General features: G+C 45.6%; 1 protein-coding gene across 2 annotated transcripts; it reads left to right on the top strand.

Annotated features, from left to right (window-relative positions):
• TMEM242 (transmembrane protein 242) lies at positions 1-25,232 on the top strand. 2 transcript variants are annotated; one of them, XM_064169361.1, is made up of 4 exons: positions 8-590; positions 3,420-3,520; positions 6,158-6,295; positions 24,874-25,232. In XM_064169361.1, the coding sequence occupies exons 1-4, from the start codon at positions 233-235 to the stop codon at positions 24,970-24,972; spliced, it is 696 nt and encodes a 231-aa protein (XP_064025431.1). In that variant the 5' UTR covers positions 8-232; the 3' UTR covers positions 24,973-25,232. The 2 variants fall into 2 exon arrangements, with proteins under 2 accessions (XP_064025430.1, XP_064025431.1); XM_064169360.1 differs by lacking the exon at positions 24,874-25,232 and having other exon boundaries at positions 1-590; positions 6,158-6,606.
• Positions 25,233-27,932: the final 2,700 nt, after the last annotated feature.

Below are 27,932 nucleotides of genomic sequence, written 5' to 3'. Positions count from 1 at the left end.
GCGCCTCCAAGAACAGGCGGCTGCCGAGGGGGCAGGCGGCAGTGGCAGGCGAAGAGCCGCTGAGGAAGCCCTCCAGTGCTGCTGGCCGCGCTGTACAGGGGCACGCCCGCAGCCCGGCCTCGGGCTACCGCGGCGCAAGCTGCCTTCGGCGCCAAGTGCCCGCAGCGACGGCTCGGCCCCACAGACGAACCGCGGCAGCTTCAGCCACCGCTAAACCACGCCTCAGGAAAGCATGCCGCAGCGCCCGCTCCCGCTGCCCTCTCTGCCGGCGTCTACTACGGCTTCGCAGCAGAGCGAGCGAGGGCGGCCGGCCGAGCCGCTCGGGCTGCTGGATTCTCCCTGCCTAACTGAGGAGGGGGAGGAGGAAGGGTGCCTGCGTGTCCCGCACCAGCTCCCTTTCCTTCCGGGTTGCGGCCCACAGCCACCTTCGCCTCCTCCTACCGTGCAGTGGGCCATGGGGGTGGCTGCGGACGGGATCGCCCCAGAGGCTGTAGCGGCAGCGACTTCGCTGGACCCCGGACGGGGACTGTCCCTGCCCCGGGAGGGCGGGACCCCTGCAGACTCCCAGGACAAGATCTTCCTCATCAAAGGTGCAGAAAGACCTCGTCCCTTCTCTTCCCTCCGTTGCTGCACGGATCAGAGATCCGCAGCAACTGCGGGAACCCCGTGGCCGCCCCACTTTTTCGGCTAGCCGTGCCGCAGAGACGGTGCCCAGGAGGAAGGGGCTCTCTGTGTCGTAGCCTGAGGCTTCGCCCTGCTCTCCTGTGCCAAGGAGGAGCAAAAGCATTTGGAGATGGCCTTGTCCGTGGCCTCCGGGTGCAGTGAGGAAGCCGCTACAATTCCGCCCTTCTTTATTCCTCCCCTTCCGGCCCCGGCAAGGGGTCAGAACACGGCGGAGTAAGGCACGGCGCGGGCTGTCCCGGCGCTGCGGGAGGGATCAGGGGTGTTCGCTGCGCAACAAGGGTAGCAGCCACCAAGGGGAGCTGCCTGCCTGCCTCCCTCGCCGCGCTGTGCTGCGCGGTATTGAGGGAGCTCAGGCTTGCGGGGTTGGGAGCGGCGGCGGGCCAGGCGTCCAGCCCAACCCCACCGGGGCGCCCCACGAGGGTAGGAGCCGGTAGGAGGTGGCTCGTAAGGGTTACAGGTAGCGCTGCGGATTCCTTACAGTTTCAGCAGCAAAAGCAGCAGCTCTCCCGGGCTGGACCCCAGTCAGGGAAGCTGAGGCGAGGGGATAACCTGGCCTCGCAGTACAGCTAAGCGTCTCCGCAGTCAGAGGCGGCAGCGGCAGCTGGCGTGCACCTGGCTGCGCCGGAACCAATCTCGGCCACAGTCTGCCGCTCGCTGCATGTGCGCAGGCTTTGAGTGCCCCCTGGCGGAGCGGAGGCCGCAGCTCCTCCCGTTGAGCCGCCCGGCTGCTCCCTGGGCTGGGAAGTCGCGGGGGCAGGCATGCAGAGCGGGGGCAGGTGGATGCGTCCCCCGGCGAAGACAGGGGACTCATGCTTCTGTGCGCATGCTGATGTAGCGCCACTATTCTCTGTTGCCACACACGTTGGTGACCCTTAGCAATACGTTAGTGCCCCTTTGAAGGAGGCCGTGCACCGTACTTCTCTTCCAGAAGTTAATTTAATTAAGACTAGCTGTTGTTTCTGCAATAGGGAGAAGGTTGAGTAGCAGATCTTGAGATGTAAAATGCATGAGTGTGCAGTTTGGACAGCGTGTGAGGTCTTTCTGCTCCCAGACAGCAGTACTTCATAGTTTTCATTGACAGCAAACTTCTCCATCACAATGATAGAATGATTAATTTTTGGAAAGCTTGAACTTAAACATGTTTTGCTCCTTACTAGCTGTTCAGGCGAGGGTTTTTAATTGCATAACTAGTATTAGGAAAGGGAAAACAGGATGAGTGTTAATAGTTGCAAAGGAAGAACTCATAACCCCTTGAAATTTTAAAACAATTGAATGATTTTCATGCAGTCTTTGTAACAAAAGCTTCTTAAAAGCGGGCAGGTAGAGTTACATCTGGCTCTGACTCAAGAACTAGAAGAGATCAAGAGTCCCCAAGTAACTTCGGAAACATTCTGAAAGAAATCACAGTATCACACACACAGTATCATCAGGGTTGGAAGAGACCTCATAGATCATCAAGTCCAACCCTTTACCACAGAGCTCAAGGCTAGACCATGGCACCAAGTGCCACGTCCAGTCCTGCCTTGAACAGCTCCAGGGACGGCGACTCCACCACCTCCCCAGGCAGCCCATTCCAGTGTCCAATGACTCTCTCAGGGAAGAACTTTCTCCTCACCTCCAGCCTAAATTTCCCCTGGCGCAGCCTGAGGCTGTGTCCTCTCGTTCTGGTGCTGGCCACCTGAGAGAAGAGAGCAACCTCCTCCTGGCCACAACCACCCCTCAGGTAGTTGCAGACAGCAATAAGGTCTCCCCTGAGCCTCCTCTTCTCCAGGCTAACCAATCCCAGCTCCCTCAGCCTCTCCTCGTAGGGCTGTGCTCAAGGCCTCTCCCCAGCCTCATCGCCCTTCTCTGGACACGCTCAAGCATCTCAATGTCCCTCCTAAACTGAGGGCCCAGAACTGAACACAGTACTCAAGGTGTGGTCTAACCAGTGCAGAGTACAGGGGCAGAATGACCTCCCTGCTCCTGCTGGCCACACCATTCCTGATGCAGGCCAGGATGCCACTGGCTCTCTTGGCCACCTGGGCACACTGCTGGCTCATGTTCAGGCAGGTATCAATCAGCACCCCCAGATCCCTTTCTGTTTGGCTGCTCTCCAGCCACTCCGACCCCAGCCTGTATCTCTGCATGGGGTTGTTGTGGCCAATGATGAATGAAAATGAAAAGCTAGGAATGCTTTCTTTACCTTGGGAAAGCTTTCTGCTTGTGATATTTATTTATATATTTTTAACAGAGGCTTAGAGCATAGAAGGAAAAAAGCTGAAGAACAAACATTGCTTATGGAATAGTCTTCAGAGATACTGGTGGAATTTCAGAATACCATTTGAAATAACAACTAATGCATCAAAAATAATCTTCCTTTTGTGGAAGGGTGAGGCATAGGCATAAAACAAGGTAATTTAGGAGCCTGGCTTTGGAGTGAGAGAGAAATTTGTTGTGAAATGATGTCCTCGGATTTGAATTATTTTTTGTGTGGTTTTTGAAAATACATACACTTACCTTTCATTTTAAAAGTGCCCTGTTTCAAAATACTCTTTCTTGCTTTCCTGACATACTGACTTAATGCAAAGAGTTTAGACATCTGTGCCTTTCCCTTCAGCGTGTGCTGATATCTTATTTTTGTTCAGGTTTTATTTCAAAACAGGTTTGGTTTTGTGGCTTGTTTGTTTTACTGTCCCCACTAAAAACAAAACTGTATTTTTTATTTATTAAATGTATTAAACTTTTCTTGGCAGGTGGAATTTTTCTAGGTACTGTTGCTACAGCAGGAATGATAGCAGGTTTTGGCACCACACTTGCCATGGCCAAAAAGAAGAACCCAGTCTGGTTCAGTAAGGTTTGTTCCTTTTAAACTACTTTCCATCTGTGATACATAGGAAATAAAACTGGATTAAATGCTTTACAGAAATGTTGATACATGTGGAGTTTGGCTGTACAAAGTTGATGGTAAGGGCACTAGGCTTAACTGAAGTCAGTAGGGGCAGGATTAGTTTGGAAATTCGTTTCAGTGTTGGTATTTCTATTTGAGATTAGCTGAAATATGTAGTTTATATTGTTTGCTGGAATCATACTGCTGCTACAAACCTGGTTCCATATGCAATCTCACAGTGCTACAGTGAATCAGGAAAAGAGGTTAAGTGCAGTAAGGGTGGGCCTGAGGACATAGAAAGCCCATAAAATGTGGAATATGTGAGGAAAAAGTGTCAGCTCTCCGCTTCCCTCCCACCATATAAGGGAACTGTTGAGAGTGAGTAGTGGCTTGGTACTATGAGATCTGATGGCCAAAGATAATCTGATCTCAAGCATTTGCTAACAGGATCCACTTGAGCATTTTGAATTAAAAAATGGCAAAACAAAAGCTAGAAATGATACCATGGTGGTATATTAATGGGAAGTACAGTGTATTTAATTGAAGAACACTTATTTTCCTCACTGGTGTCCTTTACTGCTGAAAATGTCAAAAATGGACAGTCTAGTCTTAAACATGATCAGTCTAGCCTCCACCATGCCCTTAAAATACAATATATATTACAGATGGTTTCTGGGAGCTGTGAACAGTGGTATTTATTACTGAAACATTAATTCAATAGCAATTCACATTCACCATTCTATATTGAGGTAAAAAATATTCAATAGCAATTTCTGTCAGGGGCTCATCATTCACAGTCTCCTCTTGGCAGAGTGTGACAGACATGCCTTGCCATCCTGTTTTCCTTCATAGGCTGCTGTGGCATAGCTTATCCATTGCCTTTTCAGCAGCAATGTTTCTTTGTTGAAATAGACATAATAGCATATTCTGTGAGAAGTTATTTCACAAGCTATAGAAATATATTGCAGTAAAGAAATTTTCTCTCTCTTTTCTTTTTAATCATCCTTCCTTTTAAAACAAGCTTCCTTTTCTCCCGGGCATTGCATTTTTTCCAGCTCACATGTATTCTTGGCTGTCTGAGCTGTCCTGTTACCAGCATGAACTTTATCAAGAGTGACAATACATTGACATCCAAGAACATATCTGCTGGAAATGGCAGCAAGTCATACACAGCATTTTGATTTTTGCTGAAAACCTCTATCTGCTACTATCTGTGAAAATGGATTACAACAGTTTGCTAGCAAAATCCTGTGGTTCCTGAGCCCCTCAAATTCAATACTGCAGAGTGTAGAAGGATGCTTGTTTGCCAAGGTACTTCTGGGTGAACAATTTCAAAAGGGAAGGCTAGACTTTGAGAATGGCTTAAGTGTGTGTAGAGGCTCTCTGAGGTACCCAGGTAAAAGGTTTTGCAGTACTGTTCTTACTTAAACAAGTGGTTATTTACTACAAGTATTTTTTACTACCACATGGCAAACAATAAAAGTGTTAACTATGAGTAACTGCAGATGATTACCTTCTTAGATGTTCAGTGTCTAAATAGTATTTTTATCCATGTCAGTGTGAAGCCATAAATTGACAGGTGCTTTAAGCAGACATCAGCCAGCGTTCCTGATGAAAGATGTGCTGGTTTGAGGCTGATTGGAGTCTGTTCTACTGCTGTTAGGGGCTACATAGGCTGAAACTGTCCTATACCAAATACTTAAAGTGGATGTTGTGAGAAGAGACCAGCTGGCTAATGATGATCATGTGCAGATTGATTGGTATCAGTCAGCATGTGGCTTATGCCTTTGGTAGCTGCAGCATGCATTTATGTGCTGTGACAGAGAAGGTGTCATTGTGGAAAGGACCTTATCATGGCTTAGGCTGTGCTCTTGGCCTGAGGTGACTTTTCCAAGTGACAGTGTTTTGTGTTTTCAGGACATGTCTTGAGGCAGACTCTCATGTAGCAGTATCTTAACAAGCAGTTAAACCACCTCCTCTTGTTTCTGACAAAAACGAGAAGCTTGGAAGCTGCAGAGCATTTTCTGTGCTCCTACTTGGTGAACTCTGCAGGGGTTTGGTGGTGTTGTTTACACTTTACAAGATTTTCCTAAATAGTTTTCAGAGCTCCTTTAGAGTTGCAGCCCCCTTTAAACTAGTCTCTCAGTCACTCTTACCCTCTCAGTGTCAAGCTGAGGAGTGCAGATAGAAGCCAGTGGTTGCCCTGCACCTACCCCAAGAAAAAGTACCAAAATCAGTGATTATGTCCTGACATCACTGACATAAGGGCCTGTAACTGGTTTTCATTCAGTTTTGTGTTCTGACTCGTTGGGATAACTGAATATCAAATTCTTGTGCCCAACAAAACAGTTGATTTAAGCATTCCTGGGTAATAAAAGCTACCTTCAGGTGGTACTGGCAACCACGAAAGCTGCTTCCAATGGGAAAGCAGCTCATGCACTTCCTTCCTTGGCTCTGGGGGTATGCTGGCAGCCATAACAGCCTCTGTGGCCACACTAGTACAGCTGGTAAGTCAGGAAAAATTCTGAATCACTAAGATAACCTAGTTAATTTTTTTCCCAGTTACTGTTAACTTTTTATTGATCACGTTATTTTTGGTTCTAGGGAATTACTGCCACAGCTGCATTACCAGAGAGTGGTTCATCATTGGCCTTAAGAGCTCTGGGATGGGGCTCACTCTACGCATGGTGTGGAGTTGGATTGCTCAGTTTTACCATCTGGAAGGCTCTGGGTGTGCACAGTGTGAGTAGCAAGTATGATCCCCTCAAAATACCCTATTTTGCTTTGGGTAATGCATCTTGGTATGGTATTTCTATGTGTAGAGTAACTAACCAGATTGTATGCACAGGGAAGGGCCTTCCTACCTCTGCAAAAGAGCACAGGATGTTGTGGGAGGAGAAATAGTTTTGCCCTGCTTATGTTTATTTGAACAGATGTTTCAGATTCTTCACAAAAGAGCCAGTGTTCCAATTTAAAGACTAAAATAGTAGCTGCAGAGTTTGTATATCCTTTGCTTATTGAATTAAAGTGTGAATCCTGTCTTTAGAACAATCTGTTTATTTGTCCAAGTTCCATTTTTTTGCAGTAGGACACTGGGGATGTAAGAAAAACTCAGAGGAAACAGCTTGCTTTCTGGTGCAATTCTGGAAGGGGTAAGGGGGCAGAAGGTTTGGTTTCATGTGCAGTGGAATGGTGGTCCACGATGACATGCCACGTCAAGGCAGAGAAAGTCAGAAACCATCTGTATCTCCCAAGAGGCTAAGCCTATCTTTAGTAAATTGCTTATGTTCCAGTGTTGAGTGTTTGCCTCTAGTAATGAGCTGTGACTGAAGAGTCCCCTGAAGCTACAAATTTGGCAGAACTGTCTGCATCCTCTTTGGGCTCGGGAATGAACAGACTTCTTTTTCCATGACACATTATTTTTACGTTCAGCAAAGCATCTCCTCAAAGGAATAGAAAGAAGACACTACTTCATCCCAGTACTATTCTCAATAGTATCCTACTCAAGTTCTCACATCTAATCTGCTGATGTATCCTGTAGGTCACAGTTTGGGTCCCAAGTACAGCCCTTCACAGTGCCCTTCACATTCCTTAGTTTTCACTGTTGATTGTCAATAGGATCCAGTAAAAAAAAGGCAGAACACCAAAAAAGTATAGCAGGACATGGCAACCAGCTACAACAGATTTTGTTTAACCTCAACTCCTCCTTCAGAGGCTGCAGTGGAAGGGCAGAGAAGAGGGAAGTGAAGTGGGAATATCAGTTTCTATTTTCTACAGGCTGAGCTACAACAGTCCACTCAGTTTACTGTCAATTATGTCATCAGCCAAAAGGATTCATTTCACAGTATGCTGTCAATTCTTATTTGTGTTCTGAGAGAGTACTTCTGGTCCTGCTGACGGACATCAGAAACTGACTCTAGAGTGCAATTTATGTTAACTGTTTCTCAGTAAGCTTAATGTTTACTTTCTTCCAAGTACTGGCTTGGACCTACACTTGCCTAGTTTCCCTGTAGGGCTGCTTCCCTTGAGATTGCCTGACAGAAAACATCCACATAAGCTTGAGATGGTCAGGCCTCAGGATATGTCAGAGTCTGACGGCAGCTTCTGGCTACTTGACAGCAGTGGCTCCTGTGTCAGAAGCACAGAGCACACTGCAGGGCATTTTAGAGACTCATTGAGTGTTCCTAGTCAGAAAGCTGCACCTTATTATATTTGGGGTTGTGTCAGTGTTAAAAGGAGGTGGGGGAAGCTGCTTGCAAGAGGCTCTTCCAAGTAACTGTTGATTTCTGTTGTGGAGTGCTTACATTTCACCACAGTGCAGGGTGAGAACTGCAGGCACTGGAGGAAACAGATTTCTATCAGGAGACTATGTCAGCATATGATTTTGCACAGCTCTCTCTCTTCTCCACTGCCATATTCATTGCATTTACTTGAGACTCAGTTGCCACTGCAGAAAGGTACAGTAGTGCTACTCATTACTGCAGATGCAGAAATCAGTGATTTGTAAATTTGCTGTCACACTTTTCTTTTTCTTATTTTACTGTAAGGCTGTTAAAATCAAATATATGCATATATCTGTGTGTATGTTCTAAATTGCTGGAGGTGCAAAAGCAGAAATACATTTTATATATATATATATATACTCTGACCAAAGAGAAGTTGGCTAGCATTAAAAATATGTTTCTAGAATAAGTCATCTTTGATTTTTGGTTGTTGACACTTTTTGTATGCTGCTTTAACATAACACTTGGGACTGACTGTTGAAAGGCAGTACTTTTGTGCTTAAATGTCACTTTTCTGAACAGCTGAGGTTAGATAAGGGTTATAAGCTGACTAGCACATTATTAGGTCTGGACTGTTTAAACATATACACATTTTAAGAAGGGTCCATTTATTGTAGTCATTATTTCAGGGGAACATACTTCAGAAAATTCCTGATTGCTTTCATATAAACAGAGATAATAGATTAACAATCAGTTGGTTAAAAGATTGACTTTAAAAAACAGATGCATGTGTTGCATCTAATAGATATTAAATAAGCACAAACATATTTGTGGGGAACTATTTACTGAATTTATCACTGAGTGAAACAAAGTTTCTTTCCACATGAAACTGTTCAGACTGTGGAAGACATTGCAGATTTTACACTAAGCTCAACATTTTCAAATGAACATTTTAATTGCAGTTAAACATTTTCAAGAGAGGCTCTTACAGATTTACTTGAATAAAATGTCTTGAGTCTTCAGCGTGGCTGAGCATTCTTGAGTTCAGTGGCTCTGTAGTACATGGAGATTTCTAACACTTGGAGAAGTTCAAGCTACAATTTTAAACTCGGCATCAGCTACTGAGGTTTGAAAGCTTAAGGCTCTCAAAGACTTAAGGCAGACTTTAGTCTCTGAAAGTGCTATACTATGCACGACCTGAGGAGAGACTTGACTCTTCATGCCAGAAATCTGTGTGAACTTCCTAACTAAGGGTTTAAAAGCTGGACAGGGATGTTCTGCCCTGTGTCCTCATGGAATCACAGTATCACAGTATCACAGTATCATCAGGGTTGGAAGAGACCTCATAGATCATCAAGTCCAACCCTTTACCACAGAGCTCAAGGCTAGACCATGGCACCAAGTGCCACGTCCAGTCCTGCCTTGAACAGCTCCAGGGACGGTGACTCCACCACCTCCCCAGGCAGCCCATTCCAGTGTCCAATGACTCTCTCAGTGAAGAACTTTCTCCTCACCTCCAGCCTAAATCTCCCCTGGTGCAGCCTGAGGCTGTGTCCTCTTGTTCTGGTGCTGGCCACCTGAGAGAAGAGAGCAACCTCCTCCTGGCCACAACCTCCCCTCAGGTAGTTGTAGACAGCAATAAGGTCTCCCCTGAGCCTCCTCTTCTCCAGGCTAACCAATCCCAGCTCCCTCAGCCTCTCCTCGTAGGGCTGTGCTCAAGGCCTCTCCCCAGCCTCGTTGCCCTTCTCTGGACACGCTCAAGCATCTCAATGTCCCTCCTAAACTGGGGGGCCCAGAACTGAACACAGGACTCAAGGTGTGGTCTAACCAGTGCAGAGTACAGGGGCAGAATGACCTCCCTGCTCCTGCTGCCCACACCATTCCTGATGCAGGCCAGGATGCCACTGGCTCTCTTGGCCACCTGGGCACACTGCTGGCTCATGTTCACTTGCTGAAGTCCAGATAGAGCACATCCACAGGCCTCCCCACATCCACCAAGCGGGATTTTGTTGTAGATTGGAAACGACCTTCAAGATCATTGAGTCCAATCATTAGTTTCACACTGACAAGTCCTTGACTAAACCAAATCCCTCAGTACCACGTCTGATCACCATGAATCGCTCAGCTTACTGCCTCTAACAGTAACAAGAGGCACCTAATTGGTGATCCAGCCCTGCTGGGCAGCAGCTTCCTAAGTTTCAGAGCTACTGGTAATACTGACAACTAATAGAGTCTCTTGATGTTAAATTGTTTCCCTTGCTATTAAAATGTCAAGAGCAATAAAATTCTGATTGTAAAAGCTGCAGATGTTTGATTCACCAAACAAGAAAATCGCTTCTGTCACATGTGAGAAGTACATCAGTGCTTTCTCATACCACTGCCAGCTTTCTCCGTGTAATTCTCTCTGGGTGGGATCTTAGTGAACACTGGCCTTCGCTTGGAGAGTTTGCAGGGCAGTTCTGAGTCAAGCGAGACTGAGTTGCCAAGTGTCGTTTAGTGCCTCACATCAAGAGTAAAATGCAAGAAACCAGAGAGGAAAATGGGGCGTGATGACTTGGCAGGAATCACCACAAAAGGAGTCAGAGAGAGACTGTGAAACAGCTGTTGAGCGGTTCCCCTCCTGGCTGGCCAGCCCGTGGACGTGTCTTAAGCTGCTGCGCTCTAGGTACTTGGGCTGGCTTTCCTTAAGGAGCGGGAGAGCAGGGCTCCTCGGTGGATGTGAAGTACAGCGAGAGGTGTGCTCAGTGCCCTTTGTGCTTTGGACTCAGCTGGCGTTAGCTGTGCACCGGTTTGAGGCGGCGGGCACCCGGCTGGCGTGGCCGAACCCCCCTACCCCCGGGGTCGGCGTACCGGCCGTAGCGACCCATTCTGAGTGATCTCACGGATGCAGGAGGGGGGCGTCTCCCCCACATCTGGAAGGGTGGAAGTGAACGACCAAGGTGATGCTTCGATTTATGGGGATTTAGGGAATAAAAGGAGTCTCCCTGTTCTCCGCCGGTGCCCAGCGCTGCGGAGCTCTTTACCCTGCGCCACCGCGGAGGCAGCGCTGGGCGGGGGCGTCTCTGCTGCCCGGGGGCGTCTCTGCTGCCCGGCAGCGCCGCCTGCTGGCGCGGTGGAAGCAGCAGCACGGCGCGCCCGGCGGGAGGAGCTTTGGCTTTGCCGCTGACGGAGCGAGCGTGTTCTAAGTGTCTCGTTAGCGACTCGGGCTTCCAGCAGCGCAGCGGCGGCCAGTCGTGTTGCCGTTGGTTGGAACCCAGAAGAGTGGTTTCACTTGGAATCGTTGCCAAAATGCTGCGATTTTTAATGTTCGGGGCGGGCGGGGAAATGTGTTTTCTGTGAGCATAAATTACTGTCAGAACAGTGAGCGATTGGTAAAAATATGTATTACTTTAAGCCTGATGACTGTTTGAGTTATCTTGTCATCACTTACAAAGTCAGAGATGAAGTGACAAGAGCAAACTGGCACAATATTTTCTTGCTGAGCTATCGTTGCTGTAATTAATCAGTGCCCATCATTCCGAAGCAGTGCTGTGATTGCTCAGCGGTTTGTGTCATGGGAGGAAAATGAAGCCACAGTTCAGGGATGCCTCATTCTCACACCTTCTGAGACAGCCTGCATTTGCTGTAGAAGCAAGTTGTAGCTACGATTTCTTCCAGACACTTTGGTAATACTGGATTTGTATTTAATGGTTCTTAGAAGAGTGCTGTGGCAATGCCTACGCCCAGCTCTTCAACGGTGTATTGTTACAGGTGGTTCTCTGTAGCTTTACAATCTAATAGATTTTATGCCAGTGAGAAAACTCAGGAGTGATCTTGATGTCTTGGTAAGGGATGTATAAGATGTTATGATCATAGAATCATAGAATCAACCAGGTTGGAAGAGACCTCCAAGATCATCCAGTCCAACCTAGCACCCAGCCCTAGCCAGTCAACCAGACCATGGCACTAAGTGCCTCATCCAGGCTATTATGGAACACCTCCAGGGACGGTGCCTCCACCACCTCCCTGGGCAGCCCATTCCAATGCCAATCACTCTCTCTGGGAAGAACTTCCTCCTAAAATCCAGCCTATACCTACCCCAGCACAACTTGAGACTGTGTCCCCTTGTTCCTGTTGCTGGTTGCCTGGCAGAAGAGGCCACCCCCCACCTGGCTACAATGTCCCTTCAGGCAGTTGTAGACAGTAATAAGATCACCCCTGAGCCTCCTCCAGGCTGCACACCCCCAGCTCCCTCAGCCTCTGCTTATAGGGTTTGTGCTCCAGGCCCCTCACCAGCTTTGTTGCCCTTCTCTGGACATGTTCCAGCACCTCAACATCTTTCTTGAATTGAGGGGCCCAGAACTGGACACAGCACTCAAGGTCTGACCAATGCTGAGTACAGGGGAAGAATAACCTCCCTTGTCCTACTGGCCACACTGTTCCTGTCTCAGGCTGGGTTGTTAACACCCCCTGACTGCACTTGTCATTGTTGTAATCTGAGGACAGACTGGTAGGGAATCAGCTCTACTAGATTTCAGTTGATTCTTCCTCCTGAGCAGAGAAGAAATGGATCAGTGAGAACTTTGTTTGATAATGGTTTAAGTTCTGTTTGCCAATAATGTAAAAGATAAATCCTTGTTTTCAGAACCTAAGGGATGGTGATTATGTAGTTTTATATTGTACCTCTTGGAGAAAATAACCATCTGTCATTCATAGTCAGACTTTCAAAACTTGCTTCCAGAAATCATGTGGGAAGATATTTTAAGTCAGTCCATCTTTTATGATCTCTCTATATCTTAGCAAGTATCATCAACCAGCAACAGTGGGGCACTGAAGCAGCTGGATGCTGAGGCCCTGACATCTACCCCCATGCCATGGTTGCCCCATGGCTTGAATGCCTCTTTGCAGTTGGGAGTATGTTATGCGTGCTTCTAGAATGCTTTTCCAGTTGTGTGTCACCCTAAATCAATCTAGTTTATACATTTTGAGACTTCAGCAGTACACAAACACATGTCTGGGAGACAACCAGGAGATAGGCTTCCAGAAGGCACTCCTCATCTGAGGCAAGGACTCATGTGGACACATCCATAGCCTTCTTCACAAAGTAGAAGTTTAAATGTTGAACACAAGCTTAATAATTGACATCTGTCTTGAGAAAAAATTGCACCATCTTTTAAACAAGTACATTTGAGACTGAACAACTTCCACGTCACAGCATTGTCTTCTTCTGTGGCATTTAAGTTCAGGCTGGATGAGGCTCTGGCCAGCCTGCTCTAGGGTAGGGTGTACCTGCCTATGGCAGGGGGGTTGGAACTAGATGATCCTTGTGGTCCCTTCCAACCCTGACTGATTCAGTGATTCTATGATTCTATCTTAGAGTTTTGAGCTTCTAACATCAGAATCCTGTAGCTGCTGACTCCTGGTTCAGTAGACTGGTTATTTTCTCATGCAAAACACAGAGATAATGAAGTAAATATTTCAGAAAATAACAGCTTTGGCCAATCCGGAAAGGGACCTGGGCGTACTGATAGAGAGTAGCTGAAGATGAGCCAGCAGTGTGCCCAGGTGGCCAAGAGAGCCAATGGCATCCTGGCCTGCATCAGGAGCAGTGTGGCCAGTAGGACAAGGGAGGTTATTCTGCCTCTGTACTCAGCACTGGTCAGGCCACACCTTGAGTGCTGTGTCCAGTTCTGGGCTCCTCAATTCAAGAGAGATGTTGAGGTGCTGGAAGGTGTCCAGAGAAGGGCAACAAAGCTGGTAAGGGGCCTGGAACACAAAGCCTATGAGGAGAGGCTGAGGGAGCTGGGGGTGTTTAGCCTGGAGAAGAGGAGGCTCAGGGGGGACCTCATTGCTGTCTACCTGAAGGGAGGTTGTAGCCAGGTGGGGCTTGGTCTCTTCTCCCAGGCACCCAGCAACAGAACAAGGGGACACAGTCTCAAGTTGTGCTGGGGGAGTTCTAGGCTGGATGTTAGGAGGAAGTTGTTGTCAGAGAGAGTGATTGGCATTGGACTGGGCTGCCCAGGGAGGTGGTGGAGGCACCGTCCCTGGAGGTGTTCCATAATAGCCTGGATGAGGCACTTAGTGCCATGGTCTGGTTGACTGGCTAGGGCTGGGTGCTAGGTTGGCCTGGATGATCCTGGAGGTCTCTTCCAACCTGGTTGATTCTATGATTCTCTGTATAAAATGCTCAATGTAGAGTTAAGTTTTCAACTGAAGAACTAGTGGTGGTTTTAAAAGTAAAAACATTTAAAGTCTCTTAACCCACAGTTGTTGCAGCTGATTCAAACAAGCATTTTCATGGAAGTTTCCAAAAATTAAGCTTTTCTTATGTACATTTTTTTTTATTCTACAAGTACTATGATCCATCACACATTTTTGTTGCTTGACAAAATGTCAGTTGGCAGAGTTTTTGTAGGAGCTGAGTTGTAAACCTCTGTTTCCAATAGGCAGGTTTTTGTTTTAAATTAAGCTCACAGCTGTAGCACACTTGACAGATATTAAAGCATCCCTATGTCCTTTTCTTTTCTGTCTCAAAATGTCAGTGGTTGTGAGCCTTCTTTTTAAAGCAGAGCAATACCCTCAGCCCTTGTAGAACGAAGCACAAAGTAATTAACAAACAAGATAAATTATGCTTTAAAAGCCCTTTTGCTCTTCACACCCTCAATAAATTAGATTTTATTTCCTCAGAGATAAAAGCTTTCTTTGTCCCATGGGAAAAGGGCCAGTGTGATTCATATGTATGTTTCTGAGATTCTGATTGTTGCTTCCACATCTGTTCTGTGTGAACCTGGGAAAATAGTGGGAAGAATTCTGTAGCAATTTGTGACTAATAGAGTTATAAAATATTAGTTAATCATCTTTATGGTGTCTCCTAATGAAATATCCCCATTTTCATTGATCTTAACCTTTAAAACATTAGCAGTCTAAAACAATTGCACAGCTGTAGAGAGGCATCTAAAACAATTAAAAGCAATACAGAGAATATGTGCTTGCCATGGGTTAATTGGTAAGGACATGTCCTAGGCAGGCTGATTTTCTTTAGATGAAATCTAACTTCCAAATCATAATTTTAAGCATAAACATATTAACACCACACCCCCAAACTTTGAGAGATATTTGATAAACTTTTGTAAGACTTTAGTCATAGGTACAGCATAAATACACAAGCAGCATTTGCTCTAAGGATGGATTTATTTGCAGTATCACAGTATCAGCAAGGTTGGAAGAGACCTCATAGATCATCAAGTCCAACCCTTTACCACAGAGCTCAAGGCTAGACCATGGCACCAAGTGCCACGTCCAATCCTGCCTTGAACAGCTCCAGGGACGGCGACTCCACCACCTCCCCGGGCAGCCCATTCCAGTGTCCAATGACTCTCTCAGGGAAGAACTTTCTCCTCACCTCCAGCCTAAATTTCCCCCGGCACAGCCTGAGGCTGTGTCCTCTCGTTCTGGTTCTGGCCACCTGAGAGAAGAGAGCAACCTCCTCCTGGCCACAACCACCCCTCAGGTAGTTGTAGACAGCAATAAGGTCTCCCCTGAGCCTCCTCTTCTCCAGGCTAACCAACCCCAGCTCCCTCAGCCTCTCCTCGTAGGGCTGTGCTCAAGGCCTCTCCCCAGCCTCGTTGCCCTTCTCTGGACACGCTCAAGCATCTCAATGTCCCTCCTAAACTGGGGGGCCCAGAACTGAACACAGCACTCAAGGGGTGGTCTAACCAGTGCAGAGTCCAGGGGCAGAATGACCTCCCTGCTCCTGCTGACCACACCATTCCTGATGCAGGCCAGGATGCCACTGGCTCTCTTGGCCACCTGGGCACACTGCTGGCTCATCTTCAGGCGGGTATCAATCAGCACCCCCAGATCCCTCTCTGTCTGGCTGCTCTCCAGCCACTCCGACCCCAGCCTGTATCTCTGCATGGGGTTGCTGTGGCCAAAGTGCAGCACCCTGCACTTGGAGCTATTGAAGCCATCCCCTTGGACTCTGCCCACCTGTCCAGGTGGTCAAGGTCCTGCTGCAGAGCCCTTCTGCCCTCCAACCCAGCCAATAGAATGGGACCACGGAGACCTCAGTCCTGAAAAATGACTGATTTCGGCATCTCTAAATAGTACTAACATGTATAGATCTCAGCCCAGTATAGGCATATTGCTGTGGCTGACATTGTAATCTCATTGATGAACAAATGTTGCTATAAAAGGAGTATATCTCTAATAATCATTCTGCTTTTGTCATAGAGTCCTTCCTGTACTTCTTGTAGTTGTTAACAGTTTTTGATTAGAGTTGTACTTTAATCATCGCCTGTGAATGAAGTTCCTATTACTTACCATGCTTATGTGTGCATAATAAAAACACATCTTTTTCCTTGCTGTTTCATGATCATAGATTTCAGTATAAGTAAAATCTGCCCATTAAAAAAAAAAGGTTTTTTTTCCTCAATGTATATTTAAATTCAAGCTCTTTGAAAGAAATGGGAATACTTATACAAGTTAACACTTCCTCCTCCTGTTTGTACAGGGGTTTTCTGTGCTGCTTTTACTGCATAATTAGTTTGGCATGGAAAAGACTTGCCTCCACACATACGAGGAGGGGAGGAGAGGCTGAGGGAGCTGGGATTGTTCAGCCTGGAGAAGAGGAGGCTCAGGGGAGACCTCATTGCTGTCTACAACTACCTGAGGGGTGGTTGTGGCCAGGAGGAGGTTGCTCTCTTCTCTCAGGTGGCCAGCACCAGAACGAGAGGACACAGCCTCAGGCTGCACCAGGAGTGATTTAGGCTGGAGGTGAGGAGAAAGTTCTTCCCTGAGAGAGTCATTGGACACTGGAATGGGCTGCCCGGGGAGGTGGTGGAGTCGCCGTCCCTGGAGCTGTTGAAGGCAGGATTGGACGTGGCACTTGGTGCCATGGTCTGGCCTTGAGCTCTGTGGTAAAGGGTTGGACTTGATGATCTGTGAGGTCTCTTCCAACCTTGCTGATACTGTGATACAGTGTTAGGTACTGCAAGTGTGTTTAGCCATGAAGTGAAAATTCCTAGGCATTCCACTGTATACTTGATAAGACAAAATGTTTATCCAAGGAGTAGGGTCATTATTTTCCTACTAGAAAGGTGCTCCATCTGCTTTATGAGTAGGAACAGTTTAAGTGTTTCAAGGATATGGGAAGACCATAACTGCAGCAGTCTTGAAGAATGATTTTGCTGTGTCTTGGGAGAAACTTGTAGCTGTTGGCTACCATTAACCTGTTAAGAAGCCAGAAAGTATGAAACAGCCCTCAGCCTTTGGTCTGAAATTGCTTCTGTGGAGCAGTTCCACATCACTGTAAGAGGACGAGTGAGTTGATCCACTTCTGGGCTGCACACAGCTGTGAACTGTATGTGTGCAATTGAACTCTGAATAAAAGCTTGTCTGATAGGTGTGAATTGTGCTGCATCTTACTCCCACGGGACCTTCCTGTGTGGTGGTATGGCCACACTTGTCTTATGCTTCTCTGGTCCAAGATCCAAGATGCTCTGTTTGACTGGAGTTGCCCAGCCAGCCCTACCTGTCTGATGGGTTTCTTGTGTGGCATTCACCCCGGTCATGGCACTGACGAGTTTTGAGTTTGTGCTGTCTCTTTTCTCAGCCACGAACATCACTTTTGGAGGGTACAAATCATAAATTCCTGGACATAGGGAAAAAATTACTCAGGTTGCCCTTTGCAAGAACTGCCTGCTTGCAGACAATTCATGTTTGTAGTTCAATTCAGAAATCTAAATGACAACATAAAAGAACTTAGAGAGTTGGAAAACTAATCCTGGGGGTTTGGGTCCATTAACCAACTTGCTTTATGCATGTAGATACTTAACTATTTTTAATTAAATATTAATTTTTAAAATTGCCCAGAGTGACTGAGGAGCAATGATTAATACATCATAATAGACTAATCATGTGCATGTCTTTACCAGGCACCCACATTTGAAGGGAAGACTTTGCAGAAATAAATTGCATGTTCCTCATGATTTCAGAAGTGTTTCACTCCACTTTTTTGTGTGGCATGAAAGCCTTTTGCAGTGAGGTGGGATAATCCAGCCTTTGTGCAGTTCCTTTTATTTTGAAACCTGATGCAGCATCACTGAAATCATAGAATCATAGAATCATAGAATCAACGATGTTGGAAGAGACCTCCAAGATCATCCAGTCCAACCTAGCACCCATCCCTAGCCAGTCAACCAGACCATGGCACTAAGTGCCTCATCCAGTCTGAGAATGAGACCCTGACTTCATTTGATTTGAAATACCATATACTAGAAAAAGTTAAGTTCCTGGCACTTCATTTCAGGAAGATCAAGATTGTAAATATTTAGATTTTTAAAGAATACTTTTGTATCCCTGAACCTAAAGAAGTTACTTTCCTTTACAGATTATGGTTTATAAAATTACTGTCTTGGTGTACATAAATTGGGATTGTTTAGCCTGGAGAAGAGGAGGCTCAGGGGAGACCTTATTGCTGTCTACAACTACCTGAGGGGTGGTTGTGGCCAGGAGGAGGTTGCTCTCTTCTCTCAGGTGGCCAGCACCAGAACAAGAGGACACAGCCTCAAGCTGTGCCAGGGGAAATTTAGGCTGGAGGTGAGGAGAAAGTTCTTCCCTGAGAGAGTCATTGGACACTGGAATGGGCTGCCCGGGGAGGTGGTGGAGTCGCCGTCCCTGGAGCTGTTCAAGGCAGGATTGGACGTGGCACTTGGTGCCATGGTCTGGCCTTGAGCTCTGTGGTAAAGGGTTGGACTTGATGATCTGTGAGGTCTCTTCCAACCTTGCTGATACTGTGATACTGTGATACTGTGATACTGTGATACTGTGATACTGTGATAAATTGACTTTCCCATTGATCATAATTAGCTAAGCACCTGTTTTGTTTTGTTTCCTTCCAAAATATTTTGGCCTTTAACCAGAGCAGTTTAGTTTTATTCAGGCTTTCCTACTGCAATGACATCTTCTTCCTTTTGTGATAGATGTACAGAAGGATACTTTCAGGATATCAGTTAACAGTTCCACTTTTGGGAGCTGAGTGGCATTTGCACAGAAATTAAACCAGTCATAGTGGAGCTAGTAAAATACTTTTGTGGCATAGGTCAATTACCTTCTCTCTTGTGAAATGCATTCATTTGTGAATAACATGGCTGCTGCACAACTGGAAAAGTAACATGAGGAAAGTATTTCATGTGCTTTAACTTCTCTTGTGACCTAATAATTGGGGAGACAGCCTGGCCCTTCTGACTTGACAGCTCTCAGCAGTTCACTAGTAACTTGAGACAGAATATATAGTAGCCGTGGGAGGCTCCTACATATGTATAATGGTTTGGGAGCTGACAGCTCTATTCTAAGCATTGCTGATCCTCTCCCCCTCTCCCTGTAAAGTTAACTTAGGTTACTTTCATGTTATTTTTCTTTCAGAAAAGCACAGGACATGTTTTACCCAATCACACAGTATTTATAGGGGTAGATTTCTGGATGCCTATGTGTTTCTTCACTTTCAGGCATTGTAAACAGCCCTCTGATTTCAAAGAGAGCATTCCACACTGCTTAAGTGTAAGCACGGGGGCTAGGGGAGTAACATGAGTTCCTGATTTCTCTAGGTTAGGAAAATTCTGCTGCTGCTTTTTTTTCATGCAAGCCTGGGACACTGGGATCAGCAAACAGGTTGTGAACAGTGTATTCTGACAGCACAGTGTAAGGTAGTTAAGTGTTAGGATGTACAGTGCAGCAATTGACCCTCTGAGGGCCATTTTCATAGACCTGTACTTCTGAATAATCCACACATTCCTAATGCCTTTACCAATGCAGTGTAAGATCTAAGAATATAAACCAGGCCTCTATTTTCTGTGCTTGTTTTAGAGGTCAACGTGGAAACTGGCACAGGGCGACCTGTAGCAAGTGTCACATTTTACACTGAGGATCTGAGAGTCACCTTCAGCCAGCAGGGTGCCTGCTTTGCTCTTCCTGCACTGTAAGGGCTCAGCATTTGCCATCCTCTACAAATAACTTGCTATTTCTGTATGCAGACCTCGGTAATCTTGCTAACAAGGGCAATCATACTGCTAACAGTAATGATTTTAAGGTTTGGGAAGAGGTGGTAAGAACAATCCCCTTTGATGCTTTTCAATCTGGGGCAGCCCATCTCATTTTCATGCCTTGTGAAATTGAAGGTGGCTGAGGAACACACAGGGCATGTACATGCTGTTTTCTGCTGCCAGTCAGTACTCCAGTTCAGGGCATCTAACCTCATTTCACTTGGAAGCTAATGCAAGCAGTTCTTCCTGATAGGAGTACTAAAATAGGAAACTAATAATTCCTAGGATCTGGGTTGGCCTATTATGAATGTCAGACATTTAAGAGAACATTTCTTCCTAAAACTTTCATTCTAGGTTTCAAATAGATTCTTTTAGCCCCTCTTCCATTCATTTTAATGTGAAGGGCCACCTAAGTGCTCTCAGTAATAGTGCCATCCCAATTCTTGCGTGACATTCTGTCAAAGATGTACATTAAAAAGAGATTATTAAATGGAAGATGCTTTTAGGTCCCTATATTTTTGCCACCTGAGGCAGGATCATTAGGTTAAGATAAGAAAATAACAGTGATCTGTAGCTATTTCAGATTATTTAATGCAGGAAGGTAGATGATACCATTTGAGAAAGAAGCCTGACAGTCAGAGGTGGAACAGGTACTGTGATTTATTTGGCAGGAAAAAAACCCAGCGTTGAGCTTTGCAATATCTGTGATAAAAAAAAACCAACATAAAATTCACTTGGGTGAAATTCACTTCAGAGAGTTGCCTCCAGGAACAGAGAATACTGGAATGTTAAATCAAGAAATGTGTTACTAGGCTGAGAAGGGGCAGCTGAGAGAGTGGCCTGCGATACTGCAGCCAGCACAAAGAGGCAAATACATTGAGCTGTGAGTGCTCGGTTTGATGCGCTGTTAGTTGTGCTAGTTTGAAGCAGGGTAGAATGTTTTGGTGAGAAGAACTAGATCATAGGCTGTGAAAGGAAAACAAGGGTGATGTCTGCTTCCCTCAGAGTCTTGCTGAAGAAGAAATGAAAACATTAGATAACACTCTCAGCATTTTGTCTCACTTTCTGGCTGGGCTTCTGACTGAGCTGCATCTCCCAAACCTCACCTTCCACTCACCTTTGCTTCTTAACCTCTTGGCTGAACCTCCACTCTTCCTTGGGACTGGGGTAAGGTTGAGAGGGGCAGGAGGAAGGTGCAGGGGTGGTTGAGAGCCCCTCCTGGGGACTCAGGTTTCTGGGAGGGCTGTTGTGTTTCTGTATTACCTTTTCCCTTGTCTATTTCTGTCTATAACTGTATATACTGTAAATATCTGCTTGTACATTGTGCTAGCTGTAAATAAATAGCTTCATTCATATTCCCAGAGCTGGCTGAGACTAGTCTGGGTGATTTCTAAAGTGTGGGAGGGCAGGGAACACCCAAACCATCACATTAGTTGAAGACATCGCAGCTGAACTGAGTACCCCAGTGTCTGTGTGGCTGGCAATAATAAAAAGCCAGCAATTTCAGTGAGTTGTTTAAATATGTTGCAGTACTTAGTAGATAGCACATTAGCTTTTGTCATTAAATTAATGCCTTTTGATTTGAGCCTGTTAGCATGTATATTCTGATATCTGGAGGAAAGACAGGACAAGATTAGATGCTTGAGCGTGTCCAGAGAAGGGTGACGAGGCTGGGGAGAGGCATCGAGCACAGCCCTACGAGGAGAGGCTGAGGGAGCTGGGATTGGTTAGCCTGGAGAAGAGGAGGCTCAGGGGTGACCTTATTGCTGTCTACAACTACCTGAGGGGAGGTTGTGGCCAGGAGGAGGTTGCTCTCTTCTCTCAGGTGGCCAGCACCAGAACGAGAGGACACAGCCTCAAGCTGTTGAAGGCAGGATTGGACGTGGCACTTGGTGCCATGGTCTAGCCTTGAGCTCTGTGGTAAAGGGTTGGACTTGATGATCTGTGAGGTCTCTTCCAACCCTGATAATACTGTGATACTGTGATTTCCAGGATGAGGCATGGGAGAAGAGACCTTCTGAGTGGTATTGTCTACTAAAAAGAAAAGGCAAAGCAAGACACAGGTTCCTAATTGCAGCAATTTCCTCCACAAGAAGTGTGTTTGTCCCCTGAGAGGTAAAGCAGGTAAAGGCAAGGTCCAAATTCTTGTGCCTCAGATGTGCAGTATTAATAGAATAAAGCTAACTTAACAGGATGCTCTCACCACACTGCAAAAGGTGACTGGACACTGGTAAGCCCAGGTCACTGGGGGGCAGTTACATGTCTAGTGAATAAGTTGTATCTTCACTACAAGAGTCTGATGAAGTTGCAGTGGGCCTGGTATGATACTGTCAGCCAGATGGAAGCATGAGTGACCAACAGCCCCATGCAATGCCACAAGCTTGGGGAGGGATGATTAGGGAGTTGTGTGGCAGAAAAAGACCCAGGGGTACTGATGGACAAGCAGATGAATATGAGCCAGCAGTGTGCCCAGCTTGCCAAGAAGACCAATGGAATCCTGGCCTGCATTAGAAATAGTGTGGCCAGCAGGACCAGGGAGGTGATTGTCCCTCTGTACTCAGCAGTGGTGAGGCTGCGCCTTGAGTACTTGAGTATCACCTCCTGTCCTCCCTGCATTGCATCCAGTGCTTGAGTATCACCTCCTGTCCTCTCTGCATTGCATCCAGTGCTTGAGTATCACCTCCTGTCCTCTCTGCATTGCATCCAGTGCTTGAGTATCACCTCCTGTCCTCCCTGCATTGCATCCAGTGCTTGAATATCACCTCCTGTCCTCCCTGCATTGCATCCAGTGCTTGAATATCACCTCCTGTCCTCACTGCATTGCATCCAGTGCTTGAATATCACCTCCTGGCTTCTCTGCATTGCATCCAGTGCTTGAATGTCACCTCCTGTCTTCTCTGCATTGCATCCAGTGCCTGAATATCACCTGTCCTCTCTGCATTGCATCCAGTGCTTGATTATCACCTCCTGTCCTCTCTGCATTGCACCCAGTGCCTGAATATCACCTCCTGTCTTCTCTGCATTGCACCCAGTGCTTGAATATCACCTCCTGTCCTCTCTGCATTGCACCCAGTGCTTGAATATCACCTCCTGTCCTCTCTGCATTGCATCCAGTGCTTGAATATCACCTCCTGTCCTCTCTGCATTGCATCCAGTGCTTGAGTATCACCTCCTGTCCTCTCTGCATTGCATCCAGTGCTTGAATATCACCTCCTGTCCTCTCTGCATTGCATCCAGTGCTTGAGTATCACCTCCTGTCCTCTCTGCATTGCATCCAGTGCTTGAATATCACCTCCTGTCCTCTCTGCATTGCATCCAGTGCTTGAGTATCACCTCCTGTCCTCTCTGCATTGCATCCAGTGCTTGAATATCACCTCCTGTCTTCTCTGCATGAATGTCACAGATTCTTAATAACAGCAGTCCAAAGCTTCTCCTGTACATCTTGTTCTTTGTCTAATGAGAGTTTAATGGATTTGATTTTTCCATGCCTATCCTTTGAAAATATATATTGTGTTTTAAAACCTTTAAAGAAACTACATTTTATTTCTGGCCTGCCAGGATTATTGAATCAGACATTGGTGATAAAATGGTTGTAAATATGAATTTGGCAGTTTGTGTGGATGTGTCAGTATACAGAACATAAAAATAACAGACTTCTCTTTCACAACATTTTAATCTAACAACAGGAAAAGCTTAGTCTCATGTATATATATATATATATATATATAATAATTATGAATCTTGTTTTCCTTCTTACTGATGTATAAATTTGAACAAGACTACCTGAAGGGAAATTGTAGCAAGGAGGGGGCCAGCCTCTTCTCTTTGATGACAAATAACAGGATTAGAGTGATAGTTTGGGTGTTCCTTGCTCCCCCTCCCCCTCCACTTTAGAAATCACCCAGACTAGACTCAGCCAGCTCTGGAAATTGAATGAAGCTTATATTTACAGCTGGCACAATATACAAGCAGATAGTTACAGTATATACAGTTAATAGACAGAAATAGGCAAGGTAAAAAGGTAATACAGAAACACAAATCCCCTCCCAGAAACCTGAGTCCCCAGGAGGGGTCTCAACCACCCCTGCACCTTCCCCCTACCCCTCTCAACCTTACCCCAGTCCCAAGGAAGAATGGAGGTTCAGCCAGGAAGCAAAGTGGATTAGTCTGAAATGGAGGGTGAGGTTAGAGAGATGCAGCTCAGCCAGCAGCCCCAGTGAGAGTGGTGCTGAGTGTGTCATCTAATGTTTTTATTTCTTGTTCCTATACATCTCAGCAAGCCTGTGAGCAAAGTAGACATCACCTTTGTTTTCTTTCCACAGCCTGTAATCTAGTTCTCACCAAACCATTCAGCCTGCTTCAAACTAGCACAGACTAGGTATTAGGAAAGATTGCTTCATTGAAAGGTTTATCAAACATCAAAGTGGTCTGCCCAGGGGGGTGGTAGAGTTGCTGTTTCTATGTGTACCTGGCACTTAGGGACGTGGTTTAGTGTTGATCCTTCAGTGCTCGGTGAAGGGTTGGACTGGATGATCTTTGAGGTCTCTTCCAACCTGATGTATTCTGTGATTCTGTGATACTTTGTCTTGTCACCTGTGTCCATATGGTGAGATAAACCTAAACTGTCAGAGCTGCCCATTATTTTTCGTTTAATCCTTGGTGTAAAATCTTTGAACAGACATATTTGACCTTTAATCCATCGCAAGCATAGAAAAAGGACACAGCAGTGAAAATGCAGGCACGTTCTATGGAGATACTTTTCCTCCAAAGAGAAGTGTTTTAAACCTGTATCTATAGTAGTTCCTGTTCATTCAGGTAAATGGTCCAAACTGGGCACCCCACTATGGTGCTTTAGAAGGGGAGATTGTTGTGTGAGTTCCTTCACACTTTTTCCCACTTTGTTAACTGAACCAACAAAATCAGAGGGAGAGTCTTATTTTTCCTTTATTTTTACACTTTTTTACCTCTTCATTATCTCACACAGCTTATTTCATAGAATAAGCCTGGGGCTCATGATGCAACTTTATTTGCTCCTTATTAACAGCTAACTGAATGTATTTTTAAACATCTTTTGTAGATGAAAGAGTTCCAACTGAAAATGCAGTCATTGTTTCCTGCAATTCCTAAAAAGAGTGAGTCCACTGTTGAATGGGAAGACTTACTTAAATCCAAGTGAAAGACTCAGAGCCGTTTGGAGAAGCCTCAGCAAGAACAGGAGCAGAGGGAGAAATGTCCCATCTGAAAAACAGAGAAGAATACTCAGACTGATCAGGTTGCTGACTGTGTTTGCTGAACCTGAGGATGGCAGTTAACGTCTATCAGCAAGGGAACTGAGAACAAAACAAAGCAAGATAATTTGTTATTTTACTTTCCAGCATGTTTGGAATAGTTGGTTTGTGAGAAATGAACGCTCTGAGATGAAGTTGGATCCAGCTTGGAAAAGGCAGACTTAAAGAAGAAACTGATCCTCAGGAGTGAATGTAAGGACAAACCCCCAGTAAACTCTGAGCTTAAGAGGAATGTTGGGAAGTGTCTCTGGGAAACAAAGAATGGTACTTTTAGTGATGTTCACTTGTTCCATTAGCTATTAAGTCAATTACAATAGACCTATTACTGAGCCTGAAGGTAAAGCATACAGAAGGCAAAGCATAATGAGCCTGAAGGTAAAGCATATTTATTCTGAAAATAAAGGAGATAGTTAAATTTGCAACAAACTAACTAAACCAAACTGGTTTTGTCTATGTGAAGGGCAAGTTTAAAACATCCAATATCACAGTATCACACAGTATCACAGTATCATCAGGGTTGGAAGAGACCTCACAGATCATCAAGTCCAACCCTTTACCACAGAGCTCAAGGCTAGACCATGGCACCAAGTGCCACGTCCAGTCCTGCCTTGAACAGCCCCAGGGACAGCGACTCCACCACCTCCCCGGGCAGCCCATTCCAGTGTCCAATGACTCTCTCAGTGAAGAACTTTCTCCTCACCTCCAGCCTAAATCTCCCCTGGCGCAGCCTGAGGCTGTGTCCTCTTGTTCTGGTGCTGGCCACCTGAGAGAAGAGAGCAACCTCCTCTTCCACTGCCCTTGCATAACAAATAACAAATATGCAAGTACTGACCTGCTGAGATCCTCTATAGTGCACCAGAAAAGATCCTTAAAAAGTGTGCTGATTTCTCAGTGTTAGTTTTTTTCCTAGCACTGTTAGGTTTGTTAGCACTGTTAGCGCTGCTGGGTCCTACAGCAGTGACTCTGGTAGTTTGCAGAGAAGTCTCTCCTATATTGGTATGACAATGTAAATGGTAAATTCAAAGGGTATAAAATAGTGAGACACCCAGTCTGTCTTACACAGATATTTTTGAGTAAGAAAGCACATGTGCATGGCTGGGGTTGTTGATGGTTTTTACATTTCAGTGATTCCTGTGGCTCTTCTACCAGAAGAAGCAATGTGACATTTTCCACATTGCAGTAATCTCGTGGTGTGTGGGTGTAAACTAGGAAGAATAATGTCTTACTCCAACATTGTATTTGTAGAGCTGTAAAAATGCAGAAATGAAGAAAAAAAAAGTGGTATCAGTGAACAAAGCTTTGTTGAATGCTCAGCGTTCAGGGGTTTTTTATTAATTGCACACAGTCCAATTAGTCAGTTGTCAGCTGTAATAAAAGTCCTCTTAAAACCTGTCTTTTGTGGTTAAGTCTTTATATTCCTAGGAAGGAACATGGAAAAAAAAAGCTTTAAATGTCAGATGAATAATAGAGGAGTGTGGTTCTCTTATGAAACATGACAGCGCTAAAATAGTGTCTTTAAAGTAATTGAAGTGTAATAGTTGACATCTTTTTCCATAGCTTGATGCTTGTGATCCAATGTTAAATAATTGTGGTGAATACTGCCATCATATGTGCATGAAAAATGGTTCTGTTTTCATATTGCTGTTAGTTTGTGTGCATGGTGACACCTGTGCTGCCTCTGCTTATGCGTGGTGGCGCTGAGCTAGTGAGTTGAGCAAGCTTGAAACTGGGAAAGTGCTAAACTGAGTTAACTAAATGCAAACCACACAATGTCCTTAAGGTTGCTGTGATGGTTTGGGAGTTACCCACCCCAACCTCTGTTGCAGGCTGCGTTGCCTGCTATGACTGCTTGGCGGCGGGCCACGGTAAACCAGCCCATAAACCAGTACGGTGTTGAGCCAGCTGTAAGGGTCTTCAGAACGATTCAGTGTGAATCATGCCAAAGCCATTTATTGATCATGGCAGCCCAAATTTGTACACTCAGCCAGTAGAGCACAGGCCTACACATTAGCATAATTAGTCAGGGCCAACCCACCACATCTGCAAACATCCACGCCTTGTTATTCTCGTTAGCGAAGGTCCATTACCTACCCCTTCTGAGATAAGGTGGCCAGCTGCATGTGAGAACCAAGGGCTGTTATTACAGGCATCTGCCTGCTGGCTCTTCCCTTCACTCCGTTCCCACAGCTCTCATGCACCTGCACCTCACAACTCTTCTGCATTCTGCATTCCCACACCACTCTGAAGAAAATCACCCAGGCCCGACTCAGCTGGCTGGAAGTTAAAGAATGAAGCTATATTTACAGCCTAGCACAATATACAAGCATATGTACACAAATACATACAGTTATATACATATATATACAGTTATATATACAACATATATATATATATATACAGTTATATATAGAACATATATATATATATATACAGTTATATATAGAACATATATATATATATGTATATATAATATATACAGTTATATATATAACAATCAGAGTCCCCAGGTGGCTCCTGACCCAATCCTCCCTTCCCCCTCCCTCTTTCCCTCTCTTCAGAAATAACCAGATCTACCCACAGAATCATAGAATCAACCAGGTTGGAAGAGACTTCCAAGATCATCCAGTCCAACCTAGCACCCAGCCCTAGCCAGTCAACTAGACCATGGCACCAAGTGCCTCATCCAGGCTTTTCTTGAACACCTCCAGGGATGGTGACTCCACCACCTCCCTGGGCAGCCCATTCCAATGCCAATCACTCTCTCTGCCAACAACTTCCTCCTAACATCCAGCCTAGACTTCCCCCAGCACAACTTGAGACTGTGTCCCCTTGTTCTGTTGCTGGTTGC

The sequence above is a fragment of the Pogoniulus pusillus genome, chromosome 31 (assembly GCF_015220805.1).
Source record: "Pogoniulus pusillus isolate bPogPus1 chromosome 31, bPogPus1.pri, whole genome shotgun sequence".
Classification (NCBI taxonomy): domain Eukaryota; kingdom Metazoa; phylum Chordata; class Aves; order Piciformes; family Lybiidae; genus Pogoniulus; species Pogoniulus pusillus.
This window is presented reverse-complemented; position numbering and strand designations above follow the sequence as displayed.